The sequence below is a fragment of the Malaclemys terrapin genome, chromosome 3 (assembly GCF_027887155.1).
Source record: "Malaclemys terrapin pileata isolate rMalTer1 chromosome 3, rMalTer1.hap1, whole genome shotgun sequence".
Classification (NCBI taxonomy): Eukaryota; Metazoa; Chordata; order Testudines; family Emydidae; genus Malaclemys; species Malaclemys terrapin.
In genome coordinates this window covers 163115346-163130874 of record NC_071507.1, presented here as the reverse complement: position 1 = coordinate 163130874, position 15529 = coordinate 163115346, and the positions used below count along the sequence as shown (strand labels likewise).

Here is a 15529-nt window from a genome sequence, read left to right as displayed (position 1 = left end):
TCCTTCACCTCTGGGAGCTGCAGCCCTTCTCCTGGTCCCAGCTCCTGACCGCAGCTCCTGGGAGTGGGAGGGCGGACGGGGACACAATGTGAAAAGTTAGGGGACCACTGATATACTGGATAAATTCTCAACATGCTGGTAGTTCTCTTTGAGGATGCACAGAGGGTCCATGTGTCCTGCAAATCTATGAAGGTCTTTTCATACCCTGAGGAAACAGGTATCCGACCCCAGCTACAAGGCAAACAGACTTCATGTGCCCACTCTAACAGATACAACACCTAAAACCAGCATAGAGAAGACTACAGAGAGTAAAGATCCAGTGCTGACAGCAGCACTGGCACACAAAACATTGTACCAGGTGTCAGTACCAGAGCTGTCAGTGTTTTGCTTCAGGCCCAGAGCAAGGATTCCCCAAACACCGAAGCAGAGATTCTAGATTGAGCTCAGGGCCTACCCACCCATGACCGACTGCATAAGGCCTCAGGAGAGAAACACTAAGCCTCACATGACATTGAGGGCTAGTGACAAAAAACAGCCTGTGGCATAGAGAAGAAATTATCCAGTGCCAACCCTGGTATTGGTGGCACAACCTTTGGCATTGATGCCTACAGCTGAACAAAGACCACCTGATGATGTGCCCCCAGAAGAACCGGGCATGTCCTCAGTACAGTCCTGGTACAGAGAGCTCTGTAAGCCCCAGCACTGCTCTTACAGATTTACTCCTTCACTAGGGTGCATGTTCTCACCTGCTTTGAGCAGAGAATCCTCTCCTCTGAGATCTGTGGGTGACACCACTGAAAGACCACTTGGCTGACCCTACAGGGTTCAGCCATCGTCACATCAGGATTGACATTGAACTGGCCAATATCAGATGAGCCAGCCACATCCATAGGACATGCCACCGTGGCCCTATTGAACGTATTGGGGGTCCAACCTCCATGTGCTTCTAAGAGCCAATGTCTGCCACACTCAGGAGGAGAGAGATCACTGTTCCTAGTGGCATCCATGGTTAGCTCACTGACACCAGGGCTGGGGGAGAGGAAGGAACCAGGAAAGAGGAGACTTGGGACCAGAGCAACACCTCCACTGTACTTTGCCACCTAAGGACTTTTCATCCTTGTCGGGTGATGGAAATGGTATCCTCAGTGTTGGCTTACTTCAGGAATTCCTTATGAGAGTTGTAGAGACTCTAGAAATAGACACATCTGTCATACAAGAAAAAAACCAACCGTTGTTCAACATATTGACAACTTCTGTCCTGGTTAGGATTGCTATCCATATACATGAGGGATAGACCCATTTGCTATGGGTGGCAAAATATCAAGCCCTTCTGGCCAACTATGATTCTTTGACCTGGGTAGAGCAATGTCCTCTTTATCAAAGCTCCCACCATAGAACAGGGAAAAGCTCAAAGAAATAATCATAGATGACCAATTGGGGGCCAGATGGCCCATGGCTGTATTTGTGGCCACAGCGGTGACTGTGTGCGGAATTTCATGGCTTCAAGGACTGGGCATTAGCAGGGACGCATATAAGCCACAATTGAGGACTTGTCATTTGAAGGCATGGAACCATTCAGTGAGCAGACAAACAATGCCGTGCACTCCTTTAAAAAGACTCTAAGGCCACTTGGAGATCCACATCTCAGCCCTGTCTTGCAAGCCATACAGTCATCAACCCCAGATGAGAGTGTGCCATTTTAACGCACCAGACAACCTGATTACCGTGGCCCTGTTGAACCCAGGTTTCTTCTTGGTGCCAGCCTTCCTTCTCCCCTGCATCTATGGGGCATCGGCAAATTTTGACAGGATTTTTGGGAGCCACAACAGAGCCAGCCCAGAGGGCATGATCTCTGGTAACATCAGGTGGGTGCTAGAGAGGATTGGCCATGGCTAGTCCATCCAGTTCCACTTTTAACCCTCTAGTTCCCCCCCTTCCTTGGCCCTGTTAAGGGACATTTCTTACAAGAGACTGTTTCGAGCAGAAGTGGTCTCATTGCTTTGTTTAGGACCCATAGGGGAGGTTCCATGGGAGTTCAGGGGAAGAGGCTTCTAGTCCCAGTATTTCCCTATTATGAAGAAGAAAGGAGTCTTCGTCCTATGCTACAGCTGAAGAAACTCAACGAATACATATGCTGCCTCAGGATAGTAACTCTTGCTTCCATCCTTTCATTTCTTCAAGCTCATGACTGGTTCATGGCTCTCAATGCAGGATGTGTACTTCCCTATAATGAAGTCAACAGGAAGTACCTCTGGGTCAGGGTGACCCAACTATTGCCAATAAAGGGTATTGTCCTTCAAACTCTCAGCAACACAGTTTTCACAAGGTGCCTGGCAGTGGTCGCAGCACATTTAAGAAGAAAGGGAATCCACATTTACTCATATCTACATGAATGGCTGATCAGAGGCAGGTCCCAGGAGGAAACTGCAGCAGCTCGGCACTGTGTTCCTCTCCCTGTTCTCCCAACTAGTACTCTGGGTGAACTATAAGAAATCATGCCATCATAGTCTTCCCAGAGGTCAAGTTCCATTTTCTCCAGTCGATGACAGACCATCTTCAGACAAATCTGTTGGCTGTGCATACATGTCTGGAGCTTCTAGGCTACATGTTGGCTTATCTGATTTCATTTGCAGCCCTTGCAGCTGAGATCTGTGTACGCCCTGTCCAAACATCACATGAACGAAAGTCATGCTTTTGTCCCAAATTCAATGAGTACTCGCTTGGTGGTTGGATGCAGAGGACATGAAAGGGGGTTCTCTTGTGCCCCCTTCCTGACAACACTAGTGACAGACTCCTCAAGGACAGGATGGGGTACCCACCTAAACCATCTGCAGATGCAAATAACTTGATCTCAGGACAACTTGAAACTACATATGGAAGGCCTGGAGCTCAGTGCCATCTGGTTGGCTTATGTAGTGGTCCTGCCTGTTTTGCAGAAATCCACTAGGCAGATCTTGACAAACAAGATGTAATAAACTGGGAAATATCTGTATTTTTTTTTTTTTTTTTTTTTTATTAAATATATCTGGTGTCAGCCTCTGTTTCTTCATGATGGGTTACTTGCTATAGACTGAGATCAAAAGGGGTTGTTATTGCAACCAAGCAGGAAAGGTAAAACAGGCCTATATAAGGAGCATCCCAACAATCAAGCATAATAGCCAGATTTAAAACTGTGAAGAGGCGACTCCTTGGCCTCAACTTGTTGACATAACTGGTTTGCCAAGGCTGTGAGAGAGAGAGAGAGAGAGAGATCAAAGGGAACACTAAGGGCATGGCTGCCCTAGGGAGATTACAGCGGCACCGATGCAAACTCTCTATGTAGCCGCCCTAAGCTTGGGTGACCAGACAGCAAGTGTGAAAAATCCAGATGGGGGTGAGGGATAATAGGAGCCTATAAGAAAACGACCCAAAAGTCGGGACTGTCCCTATAAAATCAGGACATCTGGTCACCCTACTCTAAGCCGATGGGAGAAAGCTCTTCCGCCAGCTTAACTACTCCAGTCCCTGTGAGCAGCAGAAGCTGTATCGTCGGGAGAAGCTCTCCCACCGACATAGCGCTGTCCCTAACAGTGCTTATGTCGGAGTAACTTTCGTTACTCACCTCTGAGCGACATAAGTTATGCTGACATAAGCTGTGATGTAGTTATAAGGTAAATTGATTAGGACCCTGGGCCTAGGGAAAAGGAGGAGTGGGTTTGGGGGAGCCAAGGAAGGTTGCCCGGGGAGTGTTAGTTAAAGTTTGACATGATACAGAGGGAACACACAGACCGTGTCTGCTGCAAGCAGGATGATCTGTTTCTCTCAGAATGCCTGGGGAGAATGCTAGCTGCAGGGGAACTTAGAAAAGCTGGCAAGGAAAAATTAAGGTGACAGTAAGATCCAAACGCATAGGACACTTACTGTTTATACCCTTTGCCCTGTGTGCTCTGCATCTTTGGGGGAATGAATATAATGCATTGTTTTTGTTATGTAGAGATGTGTTTTTTGAGTCACTGAAATGTTTAATCAGTTTGCTGTTCACAGGTCCCCAGAGGGAAAGGGCTCACAGGTACCAAATGCAGTTGGGCCTGTGCCATTCCCACTTTTGGAAAATGGGTACTGCAGGCCAGAGATCCAGTGTATGTCACTGCTGCAAACAAAGGTGTAATTTTTTTTTTTATTTAAAATCTAGCTAGTGCAGCTAAAAACAGCAGTGAAGATGCAGCGGCGTGGACTTTAAGCGCTCACCCAAAACCCTGAGTATGTACTTGTGAGGCTAGGTCGCACTAGGGTCTGTGCTGCTGTTTTTAGCCATGTTAGCTAGCTTAAAGCTAGTGTGGCTGTGTCTACATGAGCTGCAATCACACACTTGATTGCAGTGTATACATCCCTCCAGTCTGATTGGACCATGGTATTGCCCAGAGTAAGATGCAGAAAGTTAGGCCTGTCTCTTGAGTGGGAGGGGTGCACTGAAGGGGTGCACTGAAGGTGGAGACTAAAATGATTGTTTGCCCTGTAATTGTGACACAGCACTTCCCTGATGCACTATGTAAACAAGGAAGGAGGCTTTTGGTCATCTCCTCTCTATCAGGAAACTATCAGGATGTGGACATGGTGCCATTATTGCAGAGTAATCCCATTTGCTCTGTACCTTCTAGGAGCCAGCTGTGACCTGGAAGACTTCTTAAACGGACATGTGGTAACCAGCCTTGAGTGGTTGCTGCAGAATCCATCATGGACCTAATATTTCACCAATACTGCACTTGAAATACGCTGGACTGGCATTTGATTTGTTGAAGTCCACCTTGCAGCAGTATCGGTGTTGGTCTCTGATACAGTCATTCTCTTTTTTCTCATCTGATATCCGAATTCTCAAGGGCCTCCTACCTACGTACCTGCCTGCTAGAAATACTACTCCGGTGTGGCATCTCAACATTGTCCTCCTAAAGCTCATAGAGCCTATTTCAAGCTGCCCTTGAATTGTTCGATTCATCATCTTACCCTCAAGACAGTTTTTCTAGTTGCTATTGCCTCCAGCTCGGAGGGTCAGCAAGCTACGAGCCCTTATGACTGGATCTCTTCAGGGGCAAGGAGGTACGAAGGTAACACCTTCAGTTCCACCCTAAAGTGGTCTTGAAATTTCACCTAAATCAGTCTATTAACTTACTACTTGTCTTTCCAAAATCACATCCGATGCCAGGGGAGAAGCTGCTACTTTGGAAGTTTCAAGAGCCTTGCTTTATTATCTTGACAGGACTGAGCATTTTAGATTATCGCCCCACTTCTGTGGCTATATCTGGCCTGTCAAAGGGCCAAGCTGTGCTTTTGTGAAAGATATGCTCTAGGACTTATTTTGGTGAAGTTCTATGACCTGAGTTGTACAGGAGGTCAGAGTAGTTGATCACAATGGTGCCCTCTGGCCTTGGAATCTGAGAACCACAGGGTGTCTCTAAGATCACACAGTGTCTTTCCATCTGTGGTCAGTTAGCTTGTGAGCCTCTCTTTGAATGTCAAGTCGCACTCCACCAGGGCTCCGGCATTAACAGAAATACTAGTATAGCTTATAGCAAGGTAAGTAAATAGATGCAGCTACATGAGCGGTGTCCACACTCCTGCACACGCTGCTTTAAGCTACTTTGCTTTTGAAGCTGTGTTCATACTGTGCAGTGGTGTGTTGATCAAAGCATGTTGCACCGTGAGTAGGAATCTCAGGACACCAAGTGCTACTTATAGGTGCTACGCTTTCTAGGTAACTTTCACGGCAGATTGTGGAATATTTCCTGGATGCTCAAAGAATCATGAGATTACTGAGATCACAGGAATCTGAGCACTAATCTTTTAGTGCTCATTTGCCTCTCACTGACCGCAGTTTAAAAATGAAAGAAATGCAGATAAACACTTTGATCCTTTATTTATTTATTTATTTATATATATATATATATATATATATATATAATATATATATAAAATAAATAAATAAAATCAGTAGGATGATCTTGTCTTGTAGGTGTGCTTGGTGTAAGTTGGTGTGCTTTTTTTGTACAGTTGTGTGAGGAAGCAAAGGAGGTTACCAGGGAAACACTCCTACATAATCTCCTCCATTGAGCATCTAAACTTAGTTGAGCAGTGCTTCTGCAGATGGTCTTGCTTGCTCTTACTTCAGTTCTGCACTTGAAGGTCATTCAAAATAAATGTTTTCCCACAGGCTTCACAATATAGTTGTGGGAAAGCTTATTTGCGGGGGAGGGAGGAAGTCCTGCTATACCTAAATCAGGTTTCTAGAGTTGAAACTCTAAAGTTAATGGATCAGATTGGAACACACTTTCCAAATTCATTTTTTAAACGAAATATACATTTCTCCCCACACACACATGCCCCACCCCACAATAGGCTATATAGTCCTGCTGGCCAGTAAAGTCCGGGGGACTATTTGTGGAAGTAATTGTATCGGATCGCTGCCTGACTACATTTCCTGTGTGGTTAGAATTGGAGGAATATATGTAACAAACTTAAACAGGGGATATGGTCTGGGAAAAATGTGAGGAGGATGGAAGGGAACTGAAAAGAAAATCTATAACTGGGGAATGACTACTACTTTTTTGAGATTTACCTTGGTTTCTTCTGACTGGAGAGAATTTAGATATAGTTCTAGTATGCTTTATGCTTGTTTTTAAATGCGTAACGTTCCTATGCAGGGTCTGGAAAAATTGAGAAAGTAGATAACTACCTTTTTGTTGTCATTGTCCTCATTGTCATTGGTTTGACCAATATGAGACCAAAACACAAAATAAATCAAAATCTGGTAGATTTAAAACATTAGATCAAACTAATTACATTGTCACTGGCAAACTCCTCTAACCAGAGCTTCCCACTTCACTGTCCCCGGTATGAGTGTTCTTGTGAAAGTGGCTGAACTAAGTGTTCCAAAGATGAAGCAGTGGCATCTACATTTTAAGATAAGTTTAATAGAAGTAACAAAGAATTAGGGTTACTCTAAAGATAAACATTCTGAAAGTGCTTTCTACTGTCTAGTCTATCTAAACAAGTTATAGATGAAAGGGGGACTCTTCTTCAAAAGAGGATGCTTGAAAGGAAGCGACGTATGTACAAAGGTTTAATTGCTGTTAATATTTAAACATGCTGTTTTCCTCTATGCTTATCTCTATCTAAGTATTAGTATAAATTTTATTCCTTTCAAAGTAAATGATGGGATCACAAATCTGAAACTTTTAAAGCAAATACATTCGACTAGTGTGGGCATTATTCTTGTTGGAATTTGATGCAAGAACTTAAGGGTCTTTAACATAGATTGCTCATGAAAATAGCATTGAAGCATGAAACCTGGCGGGCAACTTTTTAAAGCTCTACTCACGTACTGTACAGTATTTGAAACTTCATGTTTATGTACAAATATCTGATTATTTTCATTTATATCAAACCAGACCTTGGACGGCTCTACTCTTACCACCATTTTCACATCTGCTTAGCGAAGGTGCTACCTCTGCCAAAAGGAGAGCTTCTCCCCTAGATACTCCACCTCCTCAAGTGGCAGTAGCTGTCTACACTGGGGTTAGGTCAGTATAACTATGTCACTCAAGGGTGCGGAAAATCCACATCCCTGAGTGATGTAGTTATGCTGACATAAATTCCTAATGTAGACCAAGCCTGAGTAACAGTATTTTGCATTTATTTTGAGACCTAGATTCAAGAGAGTAGTACTAGAAGGTGGTGGTTTTCAAATTTTTTTTCTGGCGACCCAGTTGAAGAAAATTGTTGATGCCCACAACACAACAGAGCTGGGGATGAGGTGTTTGGGGTGTGGGAGGGGATCATCAGGGCTGGGGCAGAGGGTTGGGATGAGGGCTGCGGGGTGGGGCCGGGAATGAGGGGTTCAGGGTGTGGGAGGGGGCTCTGGGAAGGGGGTTGGGGTGTGTGTGTGGGGGGGTCAGGGCTCTGAGCTGGGGGTGCAGGCTCTGGGGTGGGGCTGGGGATGAGGGGCTTGGGGTGCAGGAGGGGGCTCTGGGTTTGGGGAGGCTTAGGGCTGCAGCAGGGGATTGGGGCGCGGGCTTACCTTCAGCGGCTCCTGGTTAGCGGTGCAGCCAGGGTGCAGAGGCAGGCTTCCTGCCTGTCCTGGCACCGCGGACCACACTGTGCCCTGGAAGCAGCTAGCAGCAAGTCTGGCTCCTAGGTGGTGGCATGCAAGCGGCTCTGCGCGGCTCTTGCCTGCAGGCAACCCCTCTCCCCCTCCAGCTCCCATTGGTTGGTTCCCGGCCAGTGGGAGCGCGGAGCCAGTGCTCGGGATGGGAGCAGTACGCGAAGCCCCATGACCACCCCCTCGCCTAGGAGCCAGATCTGCTGCTGGTCATTTCCAGGCCGCAGCGCAGTGTCGGAACAGGTAGGGACTAGAGTGCTGACCAGAACCGAAGTGACCCAGTCCCTTCCATTTCGTGACCCAGTTCTGGGTCGCGACCCACAGTTTGAAAACCACTGCTATAAGGTGTGAGATTTTAGTGTAGTAGGAGGGGATGGTACTGTGCCCATAAGTGTACATTTAGGCAGAGATATTTACTCTCTTCTATTCCACCCTCACACCCTGCCAACACGCCCTCTAAAAAAGTGCCTGTCTTTATATTGACTCAAATCGCCAAAGGGCTGGATTAGATGGATTAATTTAGAACTATGTCCTTAAAGTGGCTGAATTTGGCTTTTGCTAAACAGAGGGATTGAACTCCAGAGAATCTTCTGTCAACTGACAGACAACCATCATTAGGACAAATGAGCATTCCAGGCGCTTTGAGCAGGGCATGTGAGATAAAACAGTCTCTAAAATGTCTGGGTCCCAATTAATTTTGGGCTCTCTAAATGTTAACTAACACCTTGAATTGTATTTGGAAATATCGGTAACTTTTTTTAAAAAAATCACAACACAGACCAAGGTAATTTCCTTGATTTGAAATGACCAGATACAGTATGTAATGCTGTGACCATTTCCAAATAAAAGGTCTTCTAATTATTAACAGTGCATTTGTTTGTTTCTGCAGAGATTCCTGAAATTCCAGAAAGCATCTCCTTTTGCAAAGCACTACAAGTAGCAGACTTCAGTGGGAACCCACTGACCAGGTAACACTCCCCCTTATGCTAAGTGCTTTCCAGGCCAGCACTACAACCTTATTTAACTTGCTCAGTTCTTAAAGCAAATCTAGTGTGTGTCTGAGTCACGCAGGGTCTATTTTTTTCCACAGGGTGGTAGCCAGAGATCAGAGTTACAGGAACAAGTGCACTCTTCCTTTCCAGGGGGTTGATGGTTACAGGCTACTCAGAACAAATGTGAATTTAGTTAGTACTTAAGAACGCAAATCCAAATGACAAAAAGCCCAAGAATTTTTCAAGCAGGGCCAGCAGTATAAACCAGCAAAGCTATGGTGCTGTATTTTCCACTGTCATCTGTTTCTTCCAAATCTAGCCTTTGTCTATACCTGGGATTTAGCAGTCCGTGACCAGCAAACCAGTGTAGCTGCATTGGCATAGTTTGACTGCTTAAAATTGGGGTTAACTCAACAGGTGCAAATAATGGCTCTCCTTGCATACGCCTAAGGCTTGCACCCGTGCCATGTCCCTATCCATTGAATTAGGGCTAATCCAACATACTTATACAGTGCCATGTGGCCAAACTGTATTCCATCTGGTGGTGGCTGCTGCTTCTCTAATATCCATATTCCCCCACTCTGTGCAATTGCATGGTTGCAGTGAAAGCAGTTCATAGTGGCAGTAGTCATCTCAAGCTGCTCCCTCCTGTCTTGGCCTAGGAAAGAGTAATAGTTGATGGTAGGTCTTCCTCTCATGTTCTGTACAGCACCAAATAAATCGTAAATGATCATTTTAATAAAGTGTCCTTTAGATGTTGCTTGATTGGCTCAGTTTGGCAGGATTCACTTGATTGCTGTGACTCTGATTCAGTCTAATGAATTAGTGTTATTTTCCCCACCCCCACCACTCCACATAGCAAAGGAGAAAAACAGGCTCTTGGGATATCAAGGTGGTTGATAGAGAAATCAAATAGGGGGCAAATGAATGATAGGGACTCTGTGCAGGAGCAGCTAGGAGAAGCGGGGCTCAGCTCAGCCTTCAAGTGCTGAGTTTCTACAAGATGCTGCAGCAGCTGCTATATCTTCCTTTAGATCATAGAAGATTAGGCTTGGAAGAGACCTCAGGAGGTCATTTAGTCCAATTCCCTACTCAAAGCAGGACCAACACCAACCAAATCATCCTTTGCCCTAGCTGGTTACATCTAGCTAGAAGGGGGTAAAAGGAAAGCCTCTAATGCACTGTGACTGATTCTAGAGGTTTAGAAACAGGGAGGGAATCCGCATAAGTGATCTTTCCCTGATGGAACAGAGTAGCATGTTTGTCATGTAGAAAGGTCACCAATCCAACACTGCATAGACATAGGGCCTTCTGTCAGTAGCTGTCCCTCTTCTTAGCCTGGAATATTCCAGGCTAGTGTTGTCTAACATGATGGGACTATAACATAGCCTAGGCCATAGCATTCTCTAACTAAGCAATTGTTGTCGTGTCCATGCTAGCAGTAAAAGCGTTGTTAAAACGTGGATGCCACAACTGTGTTATGGCTTGTTACACTTGTGCCGTTAGGCCCTGTGCTGCTCATTCTATCAAATAATTAATTTTCTGATTTTTCTATATTTGATGTAACAATGTTTAAAAGGGTTGGATTATTCATAGGCTGAATCCTTCCCTATTTCCTAAACTGTAGAGAAAGTCCCAAGATGTTAGAAAATAGCAAGCTTCTAATTGCTGGGGTTTAAAATGAGCAATATACAGCACACTTCTTGATGAAGGAAAACAGTTGTATTGTATTGGGGGCGGGGAGTCACTTAATGATTTACTGAAAATAAATATGTACTGGTCTTTGTCTAATATACGTTATATTGCATTCAAAACAACTACATGAAAAGAACGGTAAGGTTTCAAAATCCAGGGTTCAAAAGCTGGAAACTGTCACAATTAAGGTTGCTTGGTACAATTTTAATTCTGTCTCCTTGTACATACGCATTATGACAACCTTCAGTTATATCACATATTACTTTTCCACAGGACCCCTACCTCTTTCAGTGCACCAGATGGATGGTGCTCACGGAATGAGCATCAGCTGTTCAATATTTTGTTCTCATTGTTCAACATATGGCCCCAAGTCTTATTTACTGCACAATGTCGAAGTCCTGCTCTGAAGACAAAATTATTAACTTCCTTGTGGGCTTTAGTATGGTGACCATCACTATAGAATCTGAGTATCAGAGGGGTAGCCGTGTTTGTTGCTTTTTACAGATTCAGACTGAGGGTCCTGTGGCACCTTTAAGACTAACAGAAGTATTGGGAGCATAAGCTTTCGTGGGTAAGAACCTCACTTCTTCAGATGCAACATCTGCATCTGAAGAAGTGAGGTTCTTACCCACGAAAGCTTATGCTCCCAATACTTCTGTTAGTCTTAAAGGTGCCACAGGACCCTCTGTTGCTTTTTATAGAATCTGAGTGCTTTAGATAGTTATTAATTTACCTTCACAAAATCCTGGTAAGGTGGTAGTATTATCCCTAGATTACAGAAGGCAAATGGACACCGAGGGACTAAAGTAAAAATTGTCTCCTTATCTTGGATGCCCAAATTGAGATGCCTTGGAACTGGTTTTGAGATTATTTAGCATTTTATAGCATTTCATGCGTTCCAGCACAACTCTTATTGATGTCAGTTACAGCTATGAGTGCTCAGCACTTCTGCATATTAGATTCCAAGGTATCACATTGGGTATGCAGAAGCTGAAGAACACACTCAACCAAAATGTTCACGTTTGGCCACTGAATTCCTTGCCGAGCATCACATAAGAACTCTGGCAGAGGCAGAGATAGAATGCAGTTCTCCTGGGCAATGTTCAGTTGCCTTAACCACAAGACCACTCTCTGTCTTCTTGCAATTCCCTGCCTCATTAACTACTTCCCTTCCAACTTCTGCAACAAATGAGAGAGAGGTTCTACAGACAACAGCCTCTTTCACTATACAGTGCTGACTAATCCCTAGAGCACAGTTCATCCTGTGCACTGAATGAGGAAGGGTATGTGGAAAATACAGTATGTGATTATGTAATTAAAGACTGTATCCTAATGTGTACACAATAGGGGTCGAGTTAAGGTTGCACAGGCAATCTTAACTTTTGAATGCTTAACTATTTGTAGCTTTCTAGGTGTAAAAAACAAACAAGCAGAGATTCAATCACATGGAACCATGTTGGCACTCATGTGGGTCATTAGCAAGGTTGCAACACTTTAGATCCATTGCAAAGACTTGGGAATCTTGGGTTTCAATCTGGATTTTGGTGGAGTGTGCGCTCTAGTGGTCACACATCTTTCTGCCCTGTCTCCTTCTGTCTAGCCAGTCCTGGTCTACTCCTTCATCCTCTCTCAGGTCAGATTCTTGTCCTCTCTGCATTCAAGTCAAGTGGGATCCAGCAAGCAGGAGCATTGAGAGAACAGGAAAAAGTTTCCTTGCATTTCTGGTCTGATGCCATAACAGCATAGCAGGCTGGAGCAGCAATTACAGGGAAAGTTCTGCTCAGCCCCCACAGCCAGGGGCTGAGTATGCTCAGTACATATGGAATCTTTGGAGGATCTTAGAATCATAGAATATCAGGGTTGGAAGAGACCTCAAGAGGTCATCTAGTCCAACCCCCTGCTCAAAGCAGGACCAACCCCAACTAAATCAGGATTTAACTGCCAAACTTAACAATTCTCTACTGAATGTGTGTGAACTGAGATTTTGCAAATTTGGGTGTGTTTTCAAGAGAACAAAAAAAGATATGTCCCTGACATAAAGGCAACCCCTGTACTGCGTTTGAAGTCCCTGCTCCTAAGCATGGGTGCTGATTCTTCTCAAGAAAACGGTTGAATGACTTGTTTAACATGGCAAAAATGTGTTTTTTCCCTAATCTTGTTTTTGGAAATGGCTGAACCATTTTTTCTGAAACGTTTTGAAATACTTAGCTTGAGCAATATACCTGGCATGAAAAACTGCAGTCCGAAGGGTTAGTTTGGCAAAGTTAGAAGCAACTGAAAACAATGTCTTATAACGTAAGTGTTGGGTAACCTTATGTATAGGCAGTGTTATCAGCTCCATCTATCTAATATAGTAGCATGAACATTTGTGCAATCTGTTCATGTAGATTTGTGTATCCCAGTCATCGCCTCCTTCCGTGTAGTAAATGCCAGTCAAAGATCTTTCCAACTGATGACCTTCTGCTGCTCCAATGAGTTGCCTCATTGTTGAGGCTCCTGATGAATGTCATTAAATACTCAAGCAAGAAACAATGCCTGCAGAATAGGCATTCTTGTTTCCTGTGGTGTATCCTCTACTGCAGTTGTCCCAGGGTCAGGGGCATGCACAAGGCGAGGCAAGCAGAGGCTCGCTGCTTCCCCCACCCCCAATAATCTGTGGGGGCACAGAATTCCTCTGACCGCAGGGCTGCGGTGGGGAAGAAGCTCCTCCAAAAACAGTCAAATTTAAATCCCCGCGCATGCCTCTGTCCAGTATATTAACTTAACCATTCAAACGCCATCATAGTATTATCTAATGCTTTTTCTGGATCAATTTTTTCTTGTGTTCTATTTGTATTTCCAGTATTTATAACACTTGCCAATGTAGTAAGCTTCAGTTTTAAAAGTGGCTGTCAACCCACTTTTTTCCATCAGATTTTTATTTATTTAGACGTAGGCCCTTTTGTATGTATATCTCAGGCTAGGCATTTTGACTAGCTTTTAAAAAAGGTAAACTCTACCAGATAAATAAGACTGTAGTTTAATCCCAGCCTTCTAACAATTAGAAACCAAAAAAATCAATTGACATTTGAAAATGCACCGATGTCCCCAGTCCTCTGAATCTGTGAAAAGAAATGGTTCTTGCTGCATGCCCTAAAGATAGCTCATGTTATCAAATCTTATCTGATCACTAGGCCAAAAGGTCTCTCCCTGTTCCACATTAGGTCACCTTTTCCTTAGCATGATCCATCTCTCACACAGCTGGGATCAAGCCCCCTAGTATTTAGCAATTTAAGATGGCTAGAATGGCTGCGCAATGTGTTCCAGGCTCTAGATGTCTTTAACAAATAGTTAAAAATACAAAAACGGCTGCTCCATAACCTAATATTGAACAGGCGGCATGAAAAAATAAGCCAAATTTCTCATGCTTCCCAAACAATAACTCTTCCCTCACAGTATATGCTGCTTCAACAGCTTTTGAATGTATCTTTTGAGGTGTTCTTATTATATGGGATATGTGTTGCCTTAATACATACAAACAAGTAGAAAATTAAACCCATTTGGTTTACTTTAAACTTTTTTCTCTATCTAGTGCCTTTCTCCTTGTCTTAGTACTATTGTTTTGTTTTTTAATAGAAGAGCCACCTCATATCCTTTCCCAAATATATATGATCTGACTATGCCAGTATGAATAGTTATTTTAGTACAAGTGCTTGATTTATCTGAATTACTATCTCCATAGGTTGCCTGAAAGCTTTCCTGAATTACAGAATCTAACGTGTCTTTCTGTAAATGACATCTCACTGCAGGCACTACCTGAAAACATTGGGAAGTAAGTTGTTTTTTTTGTTGTGTGGTTTTTGTTTTTTAAATCAAGATATATATTTAATTTGTTTCCCTGACTTAGAGGTATATGCAAAAATGTAAAGATTAAATTTACAAGTATGTTACACAAATTAGTAATTGTGTCAGGGTATTGCATTTTCTTAATCCGTTTAAAAACCTCTTGTGTTTCTATCGGTCACTCACTGAGGTGACTGCACTAAACTTGGGCTATATGTGCATATGTTTAGTCTTTGGGAGGTATAAATCTAGGGAGTTGGGAGAAGCTGGATAGACTAAAGGATGAAAGACTAAATGGATGTTAACAGTTTGATGATTGCACCTCTGTTCAAACTTGTTACCTACGATTCTTCATCATGCTGAGAGCCACAGATCTATTAGAGTAGGGACTTGAGTCTGGTTGCAGCTCACAGAGAGGCCCAGACCTGGCAGCAGGAGAATGCCTCACCCGCTGGAGTTCCATGCAGTTTTATGTGCTTCCGCAGTGGCTGGTGGCTCTGACAGATCCCCCTGCCACAGAGCTTTTCTGAGGGGAAACTGCAGACTCCCTCTACTCTCCCAGGACCAGGGCCGCCTCCTCCACCCAACCTAGCGGCACGGCACTCCACCTCATGGCGTGGCTGCTCAATGGTTAGGTTGGGAGGAGAGGACGTGCTCGGAAGGGGTTCACTGCATCTTCTTGGAAAGCAGGCGATTCTCCACACGTCGAGCCTACTTAGCAAAGTGGTCTCGGTTCTCCCGATAGGCAGATTAGCGGGGCGTTTCCCCCATGGCTGCCCCGACGCAGCTCATTTTGGACTACCTCCTTCACCTTAAAGCCCAGGGACTGGCGCCCTCATCTGTCAAGGTGCACTTGGTGGCTATATCAGCCTTCCACCCGCTGGTGCAG

At 44.3% G+C, this 15529-nt stretch overlaps 1 protein-coding gene across 1 annotated transcript in view; it reads left to right on the top strand.

The window, feature by feature from the left end:
• Positions 1 to 15529, top strand: part of LRRC1 (leucine rich repeat containing 1) — a 103905-nt gene that overhangs the window by 48007 nt on the left and 40369 nt on the right. Inside the window, exons 3-4 of the mRNA XM_054024422.1 lie at positions 9021 to 9099; positions 14540 to 14629. Coding sequence (XP_053880397.1) covers positions 9021 to 9099; positions 14540 to 14629 — 169 coding nt within the window. The remainder of the gene's footprint in view (positions 1 to 9020; positions 9100 to 14539; positions 14630 to 15529) is intronic.